We start from the raw sequence: 23,804 nt of genomic DNA, 5'->3' as shown, positions 1-23,804 counted from the left end.
TGTTTATACTGAAGAACTTGGACATAACTTAAGACCTTATTATTAGTTATTTTATATAATTTCTGTGTAGGGCCCCCCCCCCCCAATAGAAACTAATAACTGTGTCATGTTTGTACATGTAATGGGTCCGTAAAGTCCAGATTTATAAATGGGGATGTTTAGAGCTTGATGAAATTTTGTTTACTGCTTGATGAAATTTGGTTTACTGGGAAATTTGAGGAAAAAAATAGCCTGCCACTAGACGCAAAAAAAAATATGAAAGGGCGCAACGTTAGGGGCCACACCACGTTAGGGGACATTAACAATACCTATTGTTTACATAATGCATGAAGTCATAAATCATGATGTGAGAAATGATGCGAACCAGAGCAAAGTCCATGACTGAAGTGTGCAAAGAATACTGCACGGCTGATATAAGTTGTGTCTCATTTTTTGTCGCACAGATTCCAGGAAGAGAAAACTGGCTTCAGACGACGAATCCCAGAAGCGTGTCGTGAAGGAAGGCATGTCGTGGTGGACATGCCTGATGCTGGGCATGGACCAGAAGAACAGTCGGCCTAAGGCAGTGCCGGTCAAGCAGGAATCTCCAACAACGAATACCTCCAAATCTACGCAAGGCTAAAACTCAGAAACCCATGGAACTCAGAAACCCATGGAACTTCGGAGACATGGAACTGTGGAGACACCTCAGGAATTCCGACCTGAATTAAGATACTGTTTGATTGACCCTAACCCTCCTGATTCCTTCAAAATCCACTAGAAAGGTTGTTGAAGAAGATCTTGCAGGATTGCCAAAGATAGAGCCAAGCTAGCCCAGGTGGACCCCCTTACCTCCCTACGTTACGGAGACCTGGGCCAGAGCAGAGCTAAATTGGAATGCTTAGCAAATGCTTCAAATACAAGGACACATGTATTCGTACTCGGTGAAGGGCATTGGAAGTTTGTGAAAGTTAGATGCAAAGCTAGTAAGGGCTGAAGCCTAGTCCGAAAATTTGGGACTCTCATTCAGTACTGTGTATGAGAGTCCCAAAACTTAAGGTATTGAAAACATGCAATACAAGAAAATTGACTGGCATCTGAAACAACCAGTCCAACAACTCTTCAGTACTGCATCTATCAACTGTCAGCTGACTGTGCCAAAAGAAATATCTAGGATGTTGGGTAGTAGGTCACTATTTCTACACATTTCTCCATAGATAGGCACCTGACTAAATGACAATGAATGAAGAAGTCAGTCTTGTCAAACAGTTGGACCATGGATGGACATGTAGAAGTCTAGCCTTTAGCCTCATTTTGAAATCACTTGACTTCCCTCTCATGTGCAAGCCACTGCCAAATATTGAAGAAAAGTCTCCTTTAAAAAATTAATTGAAGCTTCAAACTTGGTTGGTGAAATACTGAGGACCTTTTCTTTCCCACAATGACAGTTTAGGAGAAGCCCTAAATTGTCAGCGAATTAACAGCCCTTTTTTCGCTTACCGAATCTGAAGCATGTCTGGTGATGAGGAACCTGTGGATTGCGAGGCGTGCATGGCCCAGAAACCCACCGAGCCACTGGCCAGCGATTGCTGTGGCACAGGATGCAGCCCCTGTGTGTTGGACTTGCATGACACGGAGCTTGCGACGTGGAGGAGGTCATGTGATAGGTGCCACGAAGGAGGGGCACAGACGGAGCATCGAGAGCCAATGGAAAATAAGCAACAGGTCATTAAATTTGTTACAAGATGATTTTTTTTCCAAAAAGAATGTAAAATTTCAATAAATTGTGATGACTTACTGATATTACTTACTGAAAGGTGGTGTTAGACACTGTAATTTGGCATTATAATGAGGGCCAAATGTTGACATGCACTGCTTACACCTGTCTCTAATAATAGGCATAATTTCCAGCGCCTTGAGTACCTAATTGTTGGTATATATGACTTCGGTATTTATTTTATTTATTCTTTACCTTAGTCCCGCAAATTTTCCAAAAGCCTCTTGCCCAGTTAGCGTTAACCAACCATTCATGCTTCGCAGTTTGTAATTCACTGATGTGATTCCTTTTTTTTTTGCTTCTTCTCTTCAAAGGCAACAAGCTGTCAGGATGCACTAAGTCCAGACGAATACAGAGCCTTCAAGCTACAGGCTACGAAGCAAATAACCCACGATACAGCTATCTATACCTTCCGCCTTCCCGGTAACAGCAAACTCAATCTAGGTGTTGGCCAACACATAATTCTCCGGTATAGTGAACTTGCATGGAAACTTGTCACCTTTGTTTCAGCCTTAAGGCCAAAAAAAAGTCTCCGGTTTCTGGTATGGAGCTTGCCCAAAAAGTGGTGCGGCGACGTGCCTTTTTTGTTTGTTTACCGGTTTTTTTCTTCAAATGTCGGCTGATGACTGCAAATGGTGCCCGACTAAACTTAGTGCAAATATATGGGAGTCCAGAGAGGCCACATAGAGCTTATACTCGATCGTAACTCCATCTGAAAACACGTTAAAATTGTGCAGCAGCAGGATTCCAGTCAAGCCAGTGAGTTTGGCGATTTTGAGACATCATTTTTCATTGAAAAAAAACCTTTTTCATTTTGCCGACGCGAATGGCTACGAGAATTTTCTTTGAAGAACCAAAAAAGTTATCAGTAAGGCCCCCCCAAAAAAGTCTCCGGTTTCTGGTATGCGCGCGCGTCGCTGTAGCCATGCGCGTCGGCAAAATGAAATTTTTTTTTTTCAATGAAAGATGATGTCTCAAAACCCCCAAACTCACTGGTTTGACTGGAATCCTGCTGCTGCACATTTTTAACGTGTTTTTAGATGGGGTTATGATCGAGAATAAGATTTATGGCTTCTCTGGACTCCCAATTTCATATAGGCCTATTTGTACTAAGTTTAGTCGGTCACCATTTGCAGTCATCAGCCGACATTTGAAGCAAAAAAGTCGGGTAAAAAAAAAAAAAGCCGCGTCGCCGCACCACTTTTTGGGCAAGCTCCATACCAGAAACCGGAGACTTTTTTTTTTGGGCCTAAAAGCCGTTTTTATATTAGTAAATTCCCTCAAGGTGATGGAATTATTAGATTAGATAGATAGATAAGAAATAACTTGATTACCCTATCAATATAAATTACATTTGCTCTCCAAGGCAAATAAAAATATGCAATTGCAATTGGAAAACATCATAAACATGACTAGTGAATGAATGTTGATCATGAATATTCATGACATACTCTTGTTAGCATCCAATGTTTGTTTTCTTTTCATCACAGGGGTCCTGTGAATGGCAGATTTATCACAAGACAGTTCACGCCGATCAGCCCTCCGGGAATGAAGGGCCACTTCGATGTCCTTGTCAAGGCAAGTTATAAAAAGGAGAACACATCACATTGTTCTTTATTGGAATAAAAAAAATTGGCGAGGCAACATATCAAGCAAAACAAAAGTCTTGTGTAGAAGTGCCAATAGTGTGATTTTACAAAGGGAGCCATTTCCAAGAACGAAGTTGGGCTTTAAGCAAGATGTCAAGCTCACATTTTTGCTTTCACGTTGAGTTTACTGTTATATAATTGTGCCAACATCTCCACATTTGTACATATTTTAAAATTATAGAGAATCATTATGCAAGTATTTTTCCGAAACTAAGTGATGTTAAAAGTGGTACAAATTATAGCAGGGTAGCTAAAATTAAGCAGGACAACAAATTTCTTTGCAGGGTAGTCTGCTTTCCCCAAATCTCTCATCAAGAATACTGCGAATGTGAGGAATTTTTTCGTTACCAGTTCGCGCCGGGAATATTTTGACAAGAACTGAACGAGGCGCGGGCTTAATTTTCACTCGACCTCAAGCCAGGTGGGTTGAAGCCATACCCTCGGGCAGCAAACTCATATTTCCAGCCTGGCTCGCTGTGAGTGGGTCGCTGACAGATATTTGCGGCCTCGCTCCCTGCGTGTTTATCTGTTCCGAATACCGCAAAACCTTTGCGTGTATACATCCGGCTCGAACTGGTTAGAATTCTCTTAGTTTTGCTCGACAGTTTTGTTTGTGTATTTTTGCTTAGGTTTACAATGATGGTGCAATGTCTCAATACATCACGGTATGGAAGGAAGACGATGACATCGAATGGAGAGGACCGTATGGAACGTTCTCGTACCAACCCAACCAGGTAAATATTTTGAAAATTTCTTTACAGAAAAGGGTGTCATAATGAGGTTTGGTGAAAGTAATATAACTCAAACCATCACCAAATTTGAGATAAGTACCATTATGGTAATATGTGCAATCTTGCCCATGGGCAAAATTACTGTGTGCACACTCTCAATTTAATGCTTTCATGTTTCCAAAACTATGTGATGCGATCAAGCTAAATGAGTCGTTTGTCGGGAATTTTTATTTGGAGATTCAGGCCAAAATAGGGCCACTTCATCACATCACTTCATCACATCTATTGGTGTTCCGACTTCCATAACTTTGTTAACCAACGATGGTATCAGTGTGGGGTTTTCACAGCAGTAATGCTGAGATTGTGCTCTTTTCAAATCTGTAATAAAAAAAAATTGACTGAGTCTACAAACGACTCAATTAGCTTGATTGTATCACATATGTGCTTGCCCCCAGAAATGCATGTTGTTTGGAAAAGAAATTGTTCGCATAAACAAGATGGTGCATATTACATTTTTCCCCCTCGATAGTATCGTCGTATCGTGATGCTTGCAGCGGGCACCGGTATCACCCCAATGCTCCAGGTGATTCGACACATAGTCATCAATGAAGATGATGAGACGTTCGTCCGCTTGGTGTATTCAAGCCGGACTTACAGCGACATCCTGCTGCGAGAGACGCTGAATGAACTGACCGCCTACTGGAACTTCACTGTCTTGTACGCACTGAGCCGGGTGAGTAAAGTAAAACAAAAAAAGAACAGTGAACTTCACTGTTCTTTTTGAGTGAAGTCTGTCATAAGCCAATATGTCCACCAGGCAATATATCCCCGGTTTACTTGGCATGAAACAACTGAGAATAATGTTATTCCCCCTGGATGGGATGCCAGTCCATCGCAGGTTACTCCCAGCAAATTCCGGTACCCTTTTATACTCCAGGTTGGAGAGAGGCAAGTGGGGGTGAAGTGGCTTGCCCAAGGACACAACATTTGGCCAGCAGCTGGATTGGAACCGCCGACCCTCTGATCACGAGCTAGAGGGCGCCCTTTTACCTAGTAACGACGTCCCATGGGCGGGACATTCAGCTGGTTGACGCGCACCGTTCCTTGTGTGTGACGCACGTACACCAGGGGATTTGTACTATGTACACACAGTGCTACGGCTGCGCGCCTCGGCAAAATTGCAGTCGGGCAAGATGGCGTCGGTCGGTCACCCCCAACTGTGCTTTCTTTGCCGGTGAGGGGGTACATGTACTTGTGAACGGAGTGGATAGTTGCCTCTGAATTGCTTGGCCATGGCCAGCCAGTAACACACTCGTCTATGGAAAGGGCTTCAGCACCTTCCATAGTACATGACTTAACCAAGAGTTAATAGCCCCTTGAACATTATTGAACCAAGTTTTTAACTTGGTTGCACTTCACAAATTTTGGTATTTCCTATATCAATTTGCTAGGAGACACCCGGAGAACATCCTACCTCATACGGAGAAAGTTTCCACTACGGCCGCATCCAGCGGGACACACTGGCGGCTGAGATGGAGACTAGTCCCCAACCGGAAACCCAGGTCCTCATTTGCGGTACAAAATCCTTTGATAAAGACATGCTCAATTTCCTGAAGAAGCTAGAATTTAAAGGCAACGTCTTCAAATTTTGATACAAATTTCAAGTCCGCCTTTTCTATCTGTAATGAAATATTTGGAAAACAGTGGGTGTATTTGTCGGAAATTTGTTACATTTTTCTTAGAAACCTGTTTAAAATTTTAAACTGCTGCAGTACACCACTGGTTCAAAATGAATTGTATGAGGTATTAAAAAATACAAACATTTGTCTAGTAAATGTACAAGTCTACATTATGTGCACACTTCACTAGGCCTTTAAATTATAGCACTGCTGTATTTTTCAAAACAAGGTATTAAACTTGGACTATGCAAGCCCATGTTGGCTCCCAATAACGTGCAAGTATATCCTTCTGTAGACTATTTCACAGATACGGCCTTCTTGGATTTATTTCCAGGCTTCCCCCCCGTCATGGAAATTGTGTGAAACATGGAAACATGTCATCCTCTTTCCACATAAAAGTTCAAGTTTCCCTTGCCTACGTGAGGGCTGGCAAGTCCAACGACTATAGTGAATTTTGTTGGTTTTGCCAACTCTTGCCAATGCAGGTTTATGTTTGTCCTGTAATTTGTTTTTTTCTTGTATCATTTATGTTCCTTCCTAGTAGTGTTTGTATTGTATTTTCTCGACTGTTATTGTTTTATGATCTTTTGGTTTTTTTTTTTAAGGCAAAATAAATAATAATAAAATAATAATAATAATGTAATTTAATCTTGTGAGATTTGATAGGAAGAGGACCAACTGCTGAAAACGTAGTTCCGTTTGTCAGCATTTAAAAGAAAGATTAACTGCACATACAGGGCGAGTCGGAATGATCTGGACCCAAGTTCACCATTTTTGTGTGTGGCAAATAAGAGTATATTGAGAAAAAAGTTAGTGTTCATATGAAATGGTTATTTCCTTGTCTTCCACGGGACTTTTGAATTTTGCAAATTAGTGGCTGTGGTGAGGAGTTATGCCATTTTTATTGAAGTGGCTCATTTTCCAGTCTGCACACGGAATTGGTTTTGCCTTTTTTTAAATGTGTCAATAACTTCAAGTGAGTCAGTCACCATGACTAGGTTTTTATTTGTTATTACACTGCTTCACATCAGTAACGCGATTTCAATAAATTTGTTGAACCATGGAACCATGGAACCGTGGTCAGAGTGTTTTTTAGCGTGTGTTCTGTGCTAGCGCTTTTCTTCAAAATGGTACAATGGATATACATGAAACTTTCACCAATTTATGTCCAAAATACCAGGCTATAACATATCTCCTTCGCACTTGTTTTAATAATTGCTACATGTTTTTAATATTTTCTTTAATTTGGGTCCAGATTATTCCGACTCGCCCTGTACAATGGTTTACTGCTTGGGACCGATAAATAAGCATATGCACATTGGAACGTACACGATAGGAGATAAGGCAGTGGTCGATGATTGCTACGGATGGTAAAAGATATGCGTACATGTATCCGTTTGGATCCGAAACCTACCAATTAATCTAAAATGCAGCAGCAGCTGCTGCTCTCCATAAAACACTCTGAAAGTCGCAGGACACTTCAAAACACACACTCAAGAGAAGCAGTCAGTTAAGGATGATAATACACCTTTATTATTTATATTATTCCTATAATGTGTTGAATTTTCACAATTTGTTGAAAAAAAAAATCCACCAAAAAAAATTTTTTTTCGGTCTCTGGTCAGACCAAAGTTCCAGAATTGACAAGGGGACGCGTCTTTTTTTTTTTTTTTCCTTTTTTTTTTTTCTTCAAGCTCGGATTGTACAGACAAGGTGGGGTACTATTTTGCTTTTTTTGGTGTCCTCATGTACATTGGTGTCCTCCATAATTTGCCTTGGTGCCCTCGATCATTTGCCTTGGTGCAATTCCCCATTCCTTGGTGCTCTTTGTTAAAAAAATTGAGGAGGTGCGGCAATAGAGCTATTGGAGCTACCGCAGAACATTTTGGAAAAAAAAAAGATTGACGCGCATGATTAAAATCGACGCGCGCGCTGACCAGAGACCGACATTTTTTTTTGGCCTTATAAACAAATATTAAAGTACAGGGTACTTTGATATTTGAGATTTTTTTAAGTTGAAGAATTTCTAGGACCATGTCTGTCTTTCCGTAGAAGTTTTAAAAGAATGTACAGAGGAATGTTTCATTTTTATCAGCATTTGGTGAGGTACACTTTTCACGGTGTCTTTGGTTAAATGGGTACACGGTCTTAAGATTTACAAGTTAAAAAAAACATGACAATTGAATTTTAAAAACTCGACAAAATAACTTAGACTCCATTCAGGAGCATTGGGTAGTTAAAAAAATGTCTTTTAAAATATGGTTAAAAAAAACACCAAACATATTAAAAAAAAAAAAAACTCTTGTTTATTTTTTTTCTGTCCATGAGATATTACATTGTATGTATTGTACAGCTACTTTTGAGTTAAATACTAGGATTTTTGTTAATTGAATTACAAATATATACAGTGAACTCAGGAATGCTTGGTAAATACATGTATTATGGTAGAACAAGTAAAATGCATGTGTTGGAGCTTTTGTGGTTCGATTTTTATTTTCTTCAATTTTTTGGGGGGTCAATGAAAATACAGGCAACATTCAGAGGGCCTCAGACTGGGTTTTGTTGACTACGACCCACACGCTGTTGCTTCCAGTGAAACAAATAAGGACCTTTCACAGTTTAAAGATGTAGTCCATCATTTGTAATTTGTGCATTTTTTTCGTTTGAAGCAACAAAAGTGCTCAAAATCTAAAGAAGGGTACTGAACAACTAACCTAATGAAGTTTCAGCTCAGCTTCAGCTGTATATTCCGAGAAAAACAGCATTCAAGGATCTCAATTTCAAATCAAAAGTTGCTGAATCATGTTTTGAATTGTGCCTGAATTCAGCGTCCGAGACACGTTCTCGCTGAGCCGATTGCAGCTACGCGATGTTGCGCAGCGATCCGACGAATTATAGCAGCCGCGCGTGCATGTGCGTCGTGCCAATGCTTGCGCGCGCTTCGCCGAATAACAAAACAAAATTTCTTATGAAGCACCGTTGGAAAGGCCTTCTTTCGTTGATTACTTCATAATGACAGCTTGCCAGAAAGAATAATTTCACAGGGAGTTTAGTCCCCTTACAAACTTTCAACCAAGTATGTTTTTCAACAATAACTACGCCAGTTACTTTTCGGACAGCTGCAAATGATGGACTATAGCTTTAACACTATCCAAAATCTTTGTGTTGATCCAACACGGAGATTCCGGTAACACCTTTCACATTAGCAAGATTCCAACACGGCTTCTGCACAGTCCAGCGCTCTAACCGGGTAGAAAACCTGCTTTTGCCGCAACTATGCAATCAAATTCAAAGTCTTCTTCACTTAATGTGTGTGTGTAACAATAATGACACAAGAGTTAACTGGCACTAACAATGCTTTATCTACAAGATAAATAAAACAGATTTTTTTTTTTTACACTTGCGTTGGAATAATAAGTTACAATTACAATCCTCAAGTTGTATGGTCTACTGTGGTCACTTGCAGCCCGGATGCCTATCTGTGCACCTTGCGTTTCCGATGCATCGACTTGTACACAGTTCTGTCGAAGAATATCAAATGAAACAAAATTATTCAGTTTACAAATTAAGTTTCTGCACATTCAAGATGCCTTTGCAATTCTTCGCATTTTCTGTCCTTTTTTGTGTCAATCCTTTATTGTATATGTTTTCATAGGCAGGAAACAGGCTGCAATCACTCAAGGCATGTCCACCCCTTTCCAGTATTTGGGGAAAACTGAGCTTTCTATGGGCTACGTGCGCCAACAAAGAGGGCATTTTGTATACTTTTTTAAAAGTAAATGGATAAGGCCAAAAAAAAAAGTCTCCGGTTTTTGGTATGGAGCTTCCCCAAAAAGTGGTGCGGCGACGCGGCTTTTTTTTTTTTTTACCTGTCTTTTTTGCTTCAAATGTCGGCTGATGACTGCAAATGGTGCCCGACTAAACTTAGTGCAAATATATGGGAGTGCGGAGAGGCCACATAAAGCTTATTTTCGATAATAACCCCATCTAAAAACACGTTAAAATTGTGCAGCAGCAGGATTCCAGTCAAACCAGTGAGTTTGGCGGTTTTGAGACATCATCTTTTATTGAAAAAAAAAACTTTTTCATTTTGCCGATGCGCATGGCTACAGAGACGCGCACGCATACCAGAAACCGGAGACTTTTTTGGGGGGGCCCAAGACACACCGCTTATTTATCCTGAAGGTACACAAAGCTAAGCCATAGCTTCTTCGCGTGAGGGTCAGGCGGCGTCGGCGCGCGAATACGTTCGAATGTCTCTTTCGATGGTCGCCTCTAGACTAGTTCTTTGCCCCCATATGAATATGGAAACATTCAAAGTCCGCAATGGATGGACCGGGAACCAGTCTAGGTCTCGCCGAACTCTCCTCCCCCGGCCGTTGAAGGTGTAGTTGTGCATGGAGCCCACTTGAAGAACAAACCCATTTAGGATCGCCCTCTCAAAAATGAGTCCCTTAGGCCAAAAAAAAAAGTCTCCGGTTTCTGGTATGCGCGCGCGTCGCCGTAGCCATGCGCGTCGGCAAAATGAAAAAGTTTTTTTTTCAAAGAAAGATGATGTCTCAAAACCGCCAAACTCACTGGTTTGACTGGAATCCTGCTGCTGCACAATTTAAAAGTGTTTTTAGATTGGGTTATGGTCAAGAATAAGCTTTATGTGGCCTCTCTGGACTCCCATATATTTGCACTAAGTTTAGTCGGGCACCATTTGCAGTCATCAGCCGACATTTGAAGCAAAAAAATCAGGTAAAAAAAAAAAAAAGCCGCGTCGCCGCACCACTTTTTGGGCAAGCTCCATACCAGAAACCGGAGACTTTTTTTTTTGGGCCTTAAGTATAAACCCCATTTTACAAGTTGGAGTCCAAGCTTGCCACCTCACACATATACCTCTTGTGGTTGGCCTACAGAGCCCCCTCTAAAAGTTTCAGACAGATGCATTACCATTTCGCTGTTTTTGAGTTTAAATAATACTTAAAATGAACATCAATGTGTCAGTTACACTTTGTCTGAATAATACTCTTTACCTGTTTCACATCTGGAGCCAGCGAAGCCGTAAGGGCAGTTGCATTGATAAGGAGCTATGCAGGTCCCTCCGTGCAGACATGGGAAGATGCAGACTGGGGAGTGATTCAGGGCTGATGACAAGTTAAGCCCTGGTAAACATGGGAAACAAAAAGATAAATTGCTTATCTAAGTGACAGTATGAGACGTCTAGGCATCGTCTGGTTAAAGTCAAGAACAGCCTTAGCGATCCGTACATCCAATACTTGCTCTCCATCAATTCATTCAAAACTAAGTTAAAAACCTGTTTATTCACGCTGCTGAGGATGCTTTGAAACACCCGCACAAAGTTCTAAATTTAAAAATCTTGTTTATATGATTATCTACTATTATTTTGCTCAATTTGCTGTAAACACAGATACAGATCTGAGTTGTCAATTCCTCACACGTTCACAGATGAGATGCTTCACATTTAACTCTGAAATGTTTTAAATCTGGGGGAAAGACATCAGTGTAGACGGGGAGAAATGCACCTATCAGACCTTTCATCCAGTTTGCAATTTTTTTCTCTCTTAAATTGACAATCGCACCCCTACATTGTACAAGTCCTCGAGTCAAATCAAATGTCATCCAGTCTCAGTTCAAGCAACAATCATTTCTAATGTAAAAAAAAGGCATTCCATCATGTCAGGAAGGACAACAGAACTTGAATATATTTTAACAAAAATATATTTGAGCATTCACTGTAATTGGTAATGTACATTTTCCTTGTCTTCAAATTGTTAGATTGTGTACAAATTGGTACACTGAATATCTGATGTGAATCATGTGCAGCATGTGGTTTCACAGTACAGTGGAACTTCGCTATAACGAACATCGCGGGATCCACAGAAATTGTTCGTAATAGTGATTGTTCAGTATAGTGATTTTAAGCTGCCAGTGCTCTGGTACTCAACTTTTCAATAAAAAGCGCCCTTCACAACTTCACCCTGCACGCCCTGGTAGTTACTGAAAGATGACTTTGAACATGTGCCGACTATTGATGTTACACAGTTTTTGAGCTTACTACCTAGAGCATTGGGTGGCTCTCCCCTTCTATTCCTTGGAGAAATAAAAGCCACTTGTCGCTCATCTGTTGACATTTTTCAACAACAATGTTCAGTACATTTTGTACATGAAAATCAGGAGTAAGGATGATGTTCAGGATAGCCGAATGTTTGGTATAGCGGTGTACGGTATAGTGACGTTCCACTGTATTGGACAATTTGACGGCATGGCTCCATTTTATACTTGAAATAGATGAAAGTTTAATGGGCAACCTGAAACTCTTCTTGTTCTTCTACGATGAGGTTGCAATAAGATTATTTTCTATTTTAATATCAAATTTAAATTTTAAAACTGAAGATATGTACTTACTGACACATTTAGGATCTCTGCCGTTCCATCTGTAGTCTGGCAGGCATTTCCTGCTGCTGGGACCGTCTAGGAGATACCCACTGAAGCAGCGGTAGCTGATTGTGTCTCCCGGCTGATACCGATGACCAAACACAACCCCGTTGTCTATTTTCACTGGCCAGCTGCATGACCTGGGCGCGCAGGTGGGGAGGGGCTGATCCCAGGTTCCGTCCGCCGTGCATCTGAGCTGCCGCGCGCCGTGAAGTTGTAAGTCGTTCTTGCAGCGGAAGGCAAGAGTATCTTGGTATCTGTGGCCATTACCGGATATCGTAGTATCGGGCGAGGCGATGATTTCGGGGCAGGAGATGTGAGTGCAGTTCGGGGTAGACGGATGCCAGGTTTCGTCGGCGAGACAGGTGAGGTTTGCGCTGCCGGTGATTTCATAGCCGGCGTCGCAGGTGTAGTGGACAGTCGAGCGGAACGTGTGGGTGTCTCCGATGGCTTGTCCGTTGTCGATTGCCGTGGGTGGAGGACAGTGCCTGATCTCGCAGGACATGTTGGTGGTGTTCCAAGTCCCGCTAGATTGACAGACGAGGGTGTCGCTGGAAGCCATCTTGTAGCCTTCCACGCAGGTGTACTGAGCGACGGCACCAAACACATGATCTGCCACGGTGAGCGAGATGTCGGTGTTGATGTGCACTGCGTTGCGGATACTCGGTGGCATGCCGCATGGTACCGGTTTGCAGGTTGGTGCCGTGTCACTCCACGCTCGCTGGGCAAGACAGCGGCGTGCACCAGGCCCATGGAGTGTGTAGCCTTCATCGCAGCTGTACACAGCCAGGGAGTTGAAGGTCGTCTTCGCAGTACCGACTTTACCATTTTCAATTTCACCAAGGTTGCCGCAATTGATTGGGTTACATTGGAACTGTGGGATGCTCCACGATCCGTCCGCAAGGCATGTCACAACCGGTAATCCTTGTGGCTGGTACCCACTACCGCAGTGGTATACGATGGAAGTATTGTACGTAAGACTGGGTGGCCGTGGGACAAATGTGTTGTCCACATGAGGGGGTGGACCGCACGAGATTGGCAAGCAAGCTAGATCTGAAACACTCCATGTACCATCGGCTTGGCACGTCCTAGAAAGCTCGCTGGTAGACGGCACATAACCGACGTCGCATCCATACAGCACCTTGCTCTGATACTGCAGGTTTCCCGCAGAAAGGACAACACCATTGGTCAACTCGGGAGGAGTCGGACATTTGATTGGTCGACAGATGGGTGGTTCCCCGCTCCAGTCACCAGTCACCGTACAAGTACGTTCTGACCTTCCCACAAGATCGTGACCCAAGTCGCACATATATGACAGCCTTTCTCCCAGTGCAAAGCTACTGGCAGCCCAACGACCATGACTGATTGGCTCAGGTCGGTCACATGATATCGGCTCACATCTTATCTCGCCATAGCTCCATGAACCATTACTCAAGCAGGTTGCAGTGTCAGGGCCAATCAGTATGTATCCAATTTGACAAGCGTACACAGCACTTGAGAGGTAGCTCTGGGAAGTTGACGTCACGTCCCCATTTTCAACTCTGGGCGGAGGTCCACACACCACAGGCTTACAAACTGGCTGCACTTTCCCCCACTGACCGTTAGCTTGGCACGCGACAGAAGAGGTCCCTTCCATGACGTGGCCTTCTCGACAGTGGTATGAAACTACACTCCCAAAAGTGGTTCCATTGTTTTGAGAAATATCCCCACTTTCAATTTCACTCGGGCTGCCACACGACACTGGAAGACACTCTGAGTCAGTCCGGCTCCATGAGCCATTGGCCAGGCATTCCAGAGTTATATTGTCCTCAGCATAGAATCCCTCCAGGCAGAGATAGGACACCAGACTGCCGTAAGTTGAATTACTACCAGATGGCACAGCATTTTTTATCTTCGGAAGCGCAGCGCAGGTAATGACTTCACACACTGGTGTCTCGCCACTCAAAATCCCGCTGCTCAAACAGGAACGTGTGGGTGTCCCCTGTAACTGGTATCCAGCACGGCAAGTATACGTCACCTCTCCTTCGTAAAAAATCTCCGTCTCTGTCACAAACCCATTCTCAGTCGAATCAGGAACCCCACAAGATATTAACTTGCAAAGTGGCGTCTCACCGCTCCATGTCGCATTAGCCAGGCAGTTCTGCTCCGTGTCGCCCTCAAGCCGAAATCCCCTGTCGCAGTTATAGGACACCTTGTCTAAGTACTGGTGTCCGGAAAACGCAGCTGTGCCGTTTTGGATTGACGGCACTGGACACGTCACTGGCCTGCACTCTGGTGGTGAGTGATTCCACGTGCTGCTTTCTGTGCACGTTAAGTTTGATGTCCCGTTTATGACGTAACCTTCGTCGCATGTGTAAACTGCCACACTGCCGTTTGTTATTAGTGGGGAGAACACAGCTCCATGACTAGGCGCTACGAGCTCCGGGCATGTGATTATCCTACAGACGCCGGTTGGCCGACTCCATGTACGATTCGGCAGGCATGTCACGAGACCGTTGCCATGTAAAAGAGCGCCCTCGATGCAAGCGTACTCAGCTGTGTCGCCGACGTAGTAATCCATATCTACAGAAAAGGTCACAAAAGAGTCAATAAATTCAATTAATTACCCAAGATAAAATAAAAGGACGGTTATCTGCTTTTGGTTGTGCATGCAATTTTTTCATCAAAGTGTGACAGGTTTATCAAATTAGCTTTTGCCCTTCACCGACGTTCAAACACTGTATACTCAGTGTGTTACCTCCCGAGTGAAAGTTGGAAAAAATCACTCGGGTGGGACTAAAACCCACGACCTCCTGCTTTCTAGTGCAGATGTCTTACCACTCGACCACCGAGCTAAAGGGATCGGTTGGCTGGTTCGAATCTGATGTACATAACAGCGGGTACCGCATAAACTATTTTAATGTGACAGGTTGTAGCTATGACCCAGAAACAGAGAAGATTGACAAGACTTATAAAATTTTGTGTTTCTCAATACCAAGCATTGCCAAAATCACATATGTCAAGAACATTCAGTTTTAAGTGTCAAACGGATACGTAAAGTTGTGATTTCTGAATTTGTTTTATTGACTTCAATTTTTTTCAGCAATTACAATTTCTTGCTTATTCACATCTATAGGTTTTCAAGTCGAAAAAGCATTTTGGTGACAAACAGGACATTACCCCTTTCAAACAATATTTTTTAAACAAATTTTCTTCAACAGGGGATTTTCTGACCAAAGGAAACGGACGGTAGCTAAAACGAAAAGCAAGCTCTTATGTTCTGTTAATTTCTAATGAACTTGTGGAAAGTACACATTTGCAAGGACCACTTAATCTACAAATTATGAAGCATGGCCTGCAATCGTCCACAGGCATTCAAAAAATGCAATCAATAATTTAAAAAATTGATCCAAGTATTTTACCCTTTGTAAATCCAAATTCCATTGGAGGCGGGTCATTGCAAATCATTGGTGTACATCGGATGGAGGCCCCGCCCATCCACTCCCCGTTCCATCGGCACTCTAGAGTCGGGCTCCCATCCAACCTGTACCCTTCCTGGCATGCGTAGTAAGCCAGGGAACCAAACAGGGTGGAGTTTACCGTGTGTGTGGTGTTGACGATGGCCGGTGGTGGTCCACAGTCAATTGGTTGGCACAGCGGCGGAGGTGAACTCCAGAGACCGGTGGATAGGCATGATGTGGTGGATGTTCCTGAAATGAAATATTAGCAATGATCATCTAGAGAAGGCATTTTCATGACGTCACAATAACTGTGTCTCACTTGTGCCTTTAAGCAAGGCACTTAACCATTATTGCTTCGGATGGGACGTAAAGCCGTAGGTCCTGTGTGTTGTGTTATGCACCGCACATAAAAGAACACAGTGACACTTATCACTAAGAGAAGGGGTCGCCCCGGTGTTTCTGGCCTCCTGTTAAAACTCCCATGTGGAGTATTTAGGAGAAGAACCAACCGAGAACCAAGAATTGTACCATAAAATTGAGTGGCAATGCAGCGAGCGATACATTTATACGTTTGGTGTGCAGACATGGCCTGATTAAGGACAAGTCCAAGAATTCACGAACGCCATGTCCATACGTAACCGATGTTTAACCCTCTAAGATATTCACAGATTTCCTGTGTTTTTTATTCTACTGTTGGGCATCTGCAAGGAGAATACCCTCAATAATGTTCATGTTATTAGTCTTAGCGACGTTTATGCATGTTATGTAATTAAAGGAAATGTGACATTATGTATGGGACAAAAAGGGGACCTTTTCTTGGACTTGCTCACAACATTCAAAATGTGACGTCCTGAAATTGGCGAAACTGACGAAGAGTTCACATAGAGGGAAGATTTTTTTCAGTTGTTTTTAGTTGCCTAGTTTCAGAAGACAGTTACATTTTGCATATGGTGCGCACTTTGTGCACATCAAACTAAAGCATCGTTCCTCAATTTTCAAATGATTGCCTAAAATTATCCCATCTTTCCATTAGTTGTTTCTGAAAACTTTAATTTGTTTAATCCTCCAAAGCCTTACACCAAAGTAAAATTACTAGCACAATCTTTGTGCTAGTTGGGGTCACAAGGCTCATTCAAAATAATTTGAGACTCGGTTCTGTGGTCCAGAATAAATTGAAATACTTCCAATCAAGGTTTTTCTTAGCTTGAATTTATAGGGTAGTTTAAAATTAAAATTTGAAAGGTTAATTAATATATGAAGTTTTGTCCACACTCACCATTTAGAATGTATCCCTGGTTGCACCAGTAATCAGCAACGCCCCTGTACAAGAAATTGTGCCCTGTAAATCTACCGTTCTCCGGTCTTGGTGGTTCACCGCAGATGACCATCTTGCATATAGGGAAATCCCCGCTCCACGTACCATCAGCCAGACAGGTCCTGACTGGTTTCCCAAGTAGCCGGTATCCGGTCTCACAGGTGTAGGTAACAGACTTGTTGTAGGTTTGATCGTCCCCGTTTATTGCTCCGTGAGACGGAATCGGCAAATCGTGGCATCCGATTGGCTGGCAGGAGGGCAGCGCAGCTGACCACTCGCCACTGACGGCGCAGCGGAGCTCCTGGTCCCCGTCTAACTGGTACCCGGGGTCGCACCGATAGCGTACCTTAGTTCTGTACGGATGGGATCCGTCTGCGAAAGACTCGTTCCGAGCCTTGACGGTGAATTTCGCGTGGGCTACGTCGGGAAGTCGCGGGCATGAGATCGGCAGGCAACGCGAGTCCACGCCGGACCACTGGCCTTCGGCCTGGCAAACACGGGTCAAATTCCCAACCAAGTAAAACCCCTCGTGGCATAAGTACGTCGCCGTGTCCTCAAAGTTGTGCCCAGTCCGTACAAGCCTGCCGTTGAGAAGCCCCCCAAGGCGCATACAGGTCACGGTTTCACACATTTCTTGTTCGCCTTGCCAGGTACCGTTCAAACCACACGATAGTGTACCCCTACCGTCTTGAAGCGTGTATCCGGCGCGACATTGGAAGGTAACATTACTTGGGTAATAATACACATCCTGATCTTTTGAAACTAAATCTGCATTTTGAATCGTGGGAGGAGAATCACATGTGACTCGCTCACAATGAGGGGCGGATCCATTCCATTGGCCGTCCGTGTCACATGACCGCACAAGCTGGCCAATCAGATTAAAGCCAAGTTGACAGCGATATTCGACAACTCCCCCAAACTCGAAGTGTTCCCCGTTGTAATAGCCATTTGGTATCTTGTCAGGGAGCCCGCATAGAACAGGCTCGCAAACTGGTAAGCTATCATTCCAAAATCCACTTGCAAGGCATTCTAATGTGGTACTTGGTCCGTCCAACTGGTATCCCGCATTACATGTGAACGTCACAGTTTCTCCGTACTGGAACAAATCTCCGATTAGATCACCGTGAGAAGGTCGTTCGATATCCGGACAGGGCTTGGGTAGACACGCTAAATATTCCCCTACCCACTTGAGGTTTTCAACACACTGCAGGGAACCGGTGCCATGCATTTGGTAGCCTTCCAGGCACGAGTACTGGGCAACGCTTCCGAGCGTAAGCCCGGTCAAACTGTACGTCGCAAATGTTATATTAGGCGGTGCTCCGCACTGAATGGGCACACATTTAGGACTGGTGTCCGACCACGAAGCATCCGGTAGACACGTCCTTGTGGCGTTACCGATCAACTGGTACCCTGCATAACAGGTATACGTCACTTGGTCTCCGAGCACGTAGCCCCTCGACAGTGTGAAAGAGGAATGCGGGCTCCGTTCCGGTTGGCTGCAAATGATGGCAAGGCATTCTGGGAGTTGGCTCCACTCTCCGTCCGGGCCGCAGGTGACGATACCCTGACCCTGAAGCTGGTAACCGTCTCTGCAGCGGTACACTACTGCCTGGGAGGAAACGTCAGATCCTCCTTCGTAATTGAAATAGTCTGAATTTGGAATCTCGGGGACACTGCCACATAAAACAACTGCAAATAAATGAAAAGAAATTGCTAAATATTTTAACAAATGAGAAGGTTGTTTAATTCCCCCTTGGTTGGAATGCAAGTCCATGCAGTGAGGCCAGTTGTGGTGAAGTGGCTTGCCCAAGGACACAATATGTCAACACCTATCTTTGAGCCCCTGACCCACTGATCATGAGGCACAAGCCCTAGCTACTGGGCCAATTTCCAATGTTGTAGACAAGTCCATCACTGGTTCACCACCCGTCAAAATTGTCTTGATGTGCTCCATGAAAAAGTATCCGGGGGTATGGCGGGGAGGTTAATCTTGAGATAACTTATTATTCGATCGTTTTTGTGTGAAAGCACACTTGGCAGTGTGTCAAGGACTAGACTTGATTAACAAGTGTGCTACTTTCAAGTCCTTTTATCCATTGTAATGCAGATCTATGGTTAAATCGTATGAGTTTTTTGGTTTATTTTTATACCGTCTTTATATGTGTCATATGGGTATAATAGTTCATTTGAATAGATAGTGGCTTTTGGGACTGGAGGAATTGTGATTGACTGGTGATGGAGTTGCAAGGACTTGAGACGGACTTGACTAGAACACTGCCAGACTCAATTTTTTTTTAAAGGTTTTAAAAAGAAAAGAATTATGTCTCACCTTCGCAGCGTGGCTGGTACCCACTCCATTCCCTGGTTTCCAGACACTCACGGACGGCAGGTCCGATTAAAGTGTATCCGTCACGGCATATATAGCTTATCTGGGACTCGTACGAGGATTTTGTACCAACGATCTCACCATTTTCAATTAGGTCCGGAAACCGACACAATATGCCTGCAATCAATAGAGTGATTAAAAAAAAAGATGTTCTTTAAATTTGTTTTACATAGTACAGTGCAGTGCCGTGGCCTCGTGGTCAAGCATTGAATTCGTGGTCTGCGGGTTCGAGTCCAGCCTGGGGCTATGGTGCATGTGCCCTTGGGAAAGGCACTTTGTAACTCATTGCTTCTCTCCACCCAGGAGTAAATGGGTACCTGTGAGGGCAGAGATGGTTATTGTGATTGATTCTAGCTGCTTTGTGCCGAAATGGCAGCATGGAGCTGTACACTCCCCAGGGAGCTGAGATGGTCTTTGGAATGTTTCAATGGCCCAATGATCAGGGTTAATAACGTTTCTTGTACAGCGCATTGGGACCTATTGTGAAATGTGCTTTATCAGCACGGTTTATTATTATTATTATTATACGAGTAATGGTACCATTAAGGAGACACGGTATCGTAATTTCTTCGAACGGTGAGAGACATCTTTCATTATAGGGAGACATTTTCATGCCTCCCTAATGTCACAGCCCCCTTTTACAGGCACAATTTTACTGTCGGAATTTGGTTATATTTGTTGCTCGTGGTCTAATTAGTTAACATACCGAAATTCGTGGAAAAAGGACAAGGGAATATTGGGATAGGGCACATTTAAGTTAGAAAAATGTTGTGCAAAAGTCTATGGGGATGTCTCCCAAATGTCCAATCCAGGGTAATACTTATTAATATTTTTATTACAGTCTTCAGTTTGTAGGCACTATACTCAACAACTTTTGACAGGTTAAGACCGGTTTATACTTCACGTGAATGCTACGTGAATTGACCTAAGGAAACACTTGTTGCTAAATTTGAGTTGAAGTCTGTTAAACTTTTGTGAGTACGAACTGGCCTTTACAGCATCCTGTGTTATATCAAGGCCCATATCACAACACACAAAACTGGCAGCTTCGTGTACTGTAAATGTGTTATAAAACAAACATTGATTTGCATTTGTTTGGTCACTAGTGCCTGTTTATGCCCCCTCAGGGCCCCCCACAGTCCCTCATGGTGTATAGATGTTTACTAATGACCTCACTACCAGTCAATAGGTAACTCATATAGACCATCCCCATAATCAATGCATAGAAGGAAATTATGCAACAATGACACAATGAATCATATTTTCAAACTTGAATGGTACGTGTGAAGGGGTTATAACAATGAAGAAATATGTGCTGAATACTGATACATACGTCGGCATATGGGAGGTTCGTATGGCATCCAGTCTCCCGAGATCTGACATGTGGAATAATTGTACATTCTGCTGTCCACTTCAAAGCCAGACTCGCATTCATAATACACCACGTTGTGTTGGGAGCCGGTCTGGTACCCCGTGTAGTAACCGTTCTTGGGATGGAACGGGGCGTAGCATCCTAAAAACACAGAACAGAAGCGATTACGAGACCTTGTAAATATTCATAAGGTTATATAAGGTTTTCATTCATATGTCATTTTGAACTCAGTACAATTAGTATAATGGATGACGTTAAAAATGAAGAAGTAATTTCAATGTGGTCAAATTTACTGGAACATGTCATGCACAGAGATAAAATCTGCTGTGCATTAAACTGCTTGTGCAATATATTTCAAAATGTCTACAATCCTGGCCAAATCTCTCTGGGCCCCCACCCCCCGGCCCCCGTTCAATGTTGTCTCTCATTGCGCGGTGTGTGCTCCATCAGCTGGAGAGAACAACATTGACCGGGGGAGCGGGGGAGTGGGTGACCGTGGCAGGCTCAGGAAGTGTCCCAACCGTTTTGGCCGGGATTGTATTGTCCAGGGATTTGTTTTATAATACTTTATTGATTAAACTCAAATTCTCTCCACTAAATAAAGTGTTGCTGTATCACATGGTTTGGGCCAAACCTTACTTCAACAACCTCTGGCTATGGATTGGTCCGACATCCTTATGGAACTCCAACCCATTTTTAACAATATGTCAAAGATTGGCATTTCTTTTGTGAATATTACAAAAGTTTGCTCCAAATCATGTCATACACCATTGCAGTCTTTAGTCTGGTGAAATCAATGCTAAAATGCATTCAACGATCAACGACACGAATAAGTCAGTGTACCAGATGATATATTCAAATTTTAATGACAAAAGGCAAAAGGTCACTCGAAAATGGCTCTGTATCACACGAGACAACTAAAGAGAAAATGGCACGACACTTTTTTTGGCAAAAGTTCTTGCAAACAGGACAGTTATGATTAGTATGAGTGCCAATGACTGAGCAGAATTCCTTAAATCAAATTAGGTTTTTGCCCTTCACCGACATTTAAACACCGTATACTCAGTGTGTTACCTCCTGAGTGAAAGTTTTTTTTTTTTTTTTTTTTCCAACTTTCACTCGGGAGGTAACACACTGAGTATACAGTGTTTAAACGTCGGTGAAGGGCAAAAACCTAATTTGATTTATATCACCCCGACGCAAAATTCCATCTTATATTAGTTTATGCGGTACTCGCTGCTATGTACATCAGATTCGAACCAGCCAACCGATCCCGTTAGCTCGGTGTTTGAGTGGTAAGACATCTGCACTAGAAAGCAGGAGGTCGTGGGTTGGAGTCCCACCCGAGTGCTTTTTCCAACTTTCACTCGGGAGGTAACACACTGAGTATACAGTGTTTAAACGTCGGTGAAGGGCAAAAACCTAATTTGATTTATATCACCCAGATGCAACATTCCATCTTATATTAGAATTCCTTAAAGAAAAGTAAAACGCGATCTCTCACCCTTGCAGAAGTCGTTTTTCACCTGTCGAACCTCTCCGTAGATGTTCAGCAGTACGTCGGGCCAGGCCAGCACAGCGCCCTCTAGGTCAGGTCTGTGGCAGTCCCGCAGCAGGCCGGCGATCTCCCGGCTGCTCAGCACGCGGGCCCAGACGTGCAGGAGGGTCAACTCGCCGACGAAGGCTTCGGAGCTGGCAAAGTCGCCGCCGATGGAATCTTGCTCCTGGCCCAGGACGAACACCCCACCGCCTGCACGACCAGGGAGAAAATAATGATGGTTTATACTATAGCTGACAGGAAACAAGATCATTCTATGAATTTGGGGTCCACTTTTTTCTCTGTCCCTGTTACATCTGTCATCGATGATTTTATAACTATGATACCCTCCTTAATGCAGCTGTCCTCCAAGAGCGATTATGAATAGCAAACTACCTACCCAACAAATTAAAAGAAATGTCTAAAGTCATTCTTACGGTCTTTGGACCCTAAAATTATAAAATGACCCAAATACGATTATGTGATGTCCAGCAAGTTTTCGTACTGTGAATTGACAAAAAGTTCAGCACATTTCAACCCAAGCCAATTCCGATGTGATTTTTTTTCGTGACGTCCAATTTGATTCTCTTCTCTGCACTCTAATTCAAATTCAAGTTTATTATCCACACTAAAAAGTATAGAGATTCAGCTTCCACTTGCATTTGTAAACAATGACATTATACAAACCACTAAACCAATATATAGCACAATATACACAGATCACTATAACTCACTAAAAATAAACCCATACAATATAGTTAAAATTGAGAGGACCACAATACATTGCACAAATAATTCTTAAGTAAAGATAGCAAACAACAACACGTTTATTGCAAGAATCTTACATCAGGGTTGTGTATATTTGGTATAACTCTGATGCACAATATGCAAACAAATACTGGAGTAGGCCTATCACAGTAATGGAGATTTTTTTTTTTTTAGCAATGTCAAATTTGGACTAGTTCATAGGTCCCTTTATAAGCAGTTTGTTGAATTAACACTCTTAGGCAAAAAAACAACAAAAAAAACTCGGTCTCTGGTCAGCGCGCGCGTCGATTTTAATCATGCACGTCAACCTTTTTTTTTTTCAAATTAACATGGCAGCTACAACAGCGCCCTCTATTGCCGCGCCTCCTCAAATTTTTGTACCAAGGAGCACCAAGGAATGGGGAAATTGCACCAAGGCAAATGATAAAGGGCACCAAGGCAAATTATGGAGGACACCAATGTATAATGAGGACACAAAAAAGCAAAATATTACCAACCTTGTCTGTACAATACAAGCTTGAAAAAAAAAAAAGCCACCAAAAAAAAACCCAAAAAAAACCGCGTCGCCGCATCAATTCCGGAACTTCGGTCTGACCAGAGACCGACTATTTTTTGTTTTGGCCTTATGTTTGTTTTCTCATTTTTGTGACTGTAGCCAACTTTTCTGTTTTCAGATATGCAGTGATGTTTGAAGAATTTTACAATTCTAAGCATGTGCTGGATACAA

The 23,804-nt window shown here is 43.0% G+C and overlaps 2 protein-coding genes across 2 annotated transcripts in view; one reads left to right on the top strand and one right to left on the bottom strand.

Annotated features, from left to right (window-relative positions):
• The first annotated feature begins 1,342 nt into the window (after window positions 1–1,342).
• Window positions 1,343–6,400, top strand: LOC119737128 (NADH-cytochrome b5 reductase-like). The gene is made up of 6 exons (XM_038211232.1): window positions 1,343–1,704; window positions 2,071–2,225; window positions 3,247–3,334; window positions 4,035–4,139; window positions 4,666–4,869; window positions 5,588–6,400. The coding sequence occupies exons 1-6, from the start codon at window positions 1,492–1,494 to the stop codon at window positions 5,786–5,788; spliced, it is 966 nt and encodes a 321-aa protein (XP_038067160.1). The 5' UTR covers window positions 1,343–1,491; the 3' UTR covers window positions 5,789–6,400.
• A 2,522-nt stretch (window positions 6,401–8,922) lies between these two features.
• The window catches only part of LOC119737127 (sushi, von Willebrand factor type A, EGF and pentraxin domain-containing protein 1-like), a 44,184-nt gene continuing 29,302 nt past the window's right edge, over window positions 8,923–23,804 (bottom strand). Inside the window, exons 25-32 of the mRNA XM_038211231.1 lie at window positions 22,277–22,522; window positions 20,734–20,913; window positions 19,344–19,517; window positions 16,976–18,703; window positions 15,661–15,948; window positions 12,230–14,821; window positions 10,837–10,965; window positions 8,923–9,336 (exon numbers count right to left, since the gene is read on the bottom strand). Coding sequence (XP_038067159.1) covers window positions 9,272–9,336; window positions 10,837–10,965; window positions 12,230–14,821; window positions 15,661–15,948; window positions 16,976–18,703; window positions 19,344–19,517; window positions 20,734–20,913; window positions 22,277–22,522 — 5,402 coding nt within the window. The 3' untranslated portion in view covers window positions 8,923–9,271. The remainder of the gene's footprint in view (window positions 9,337–10,836; window positions 10,966–12,229; window positions 14,822–15,660; window positions 15,949–16,975; window positions 18,704–19,343; window positions 19,518–20,733; window positions 20,914–22,276; window positions 22,523–23,804) is intronic.

This window comes from Patiria miniata, unplaced genomic scaffold (assembly GCF_015706575.1).
Source record: "Patiria miniata isolate m_02_andy unplaced genomic scaffold, ASM1570657v1 HiC_scaffold_3, whole genome shotgun sequence".
Classification (NCBI taxonomy): domain Eukaryota; kingdom Metazoa; phylum Echinodermata; class Asteroidea; order Valvatida; family Asterinidae; genus Patiria; species Patiria miniata.
This window is presented reverse-complemented; position numbering and strand designations above follow the sequence as displayed.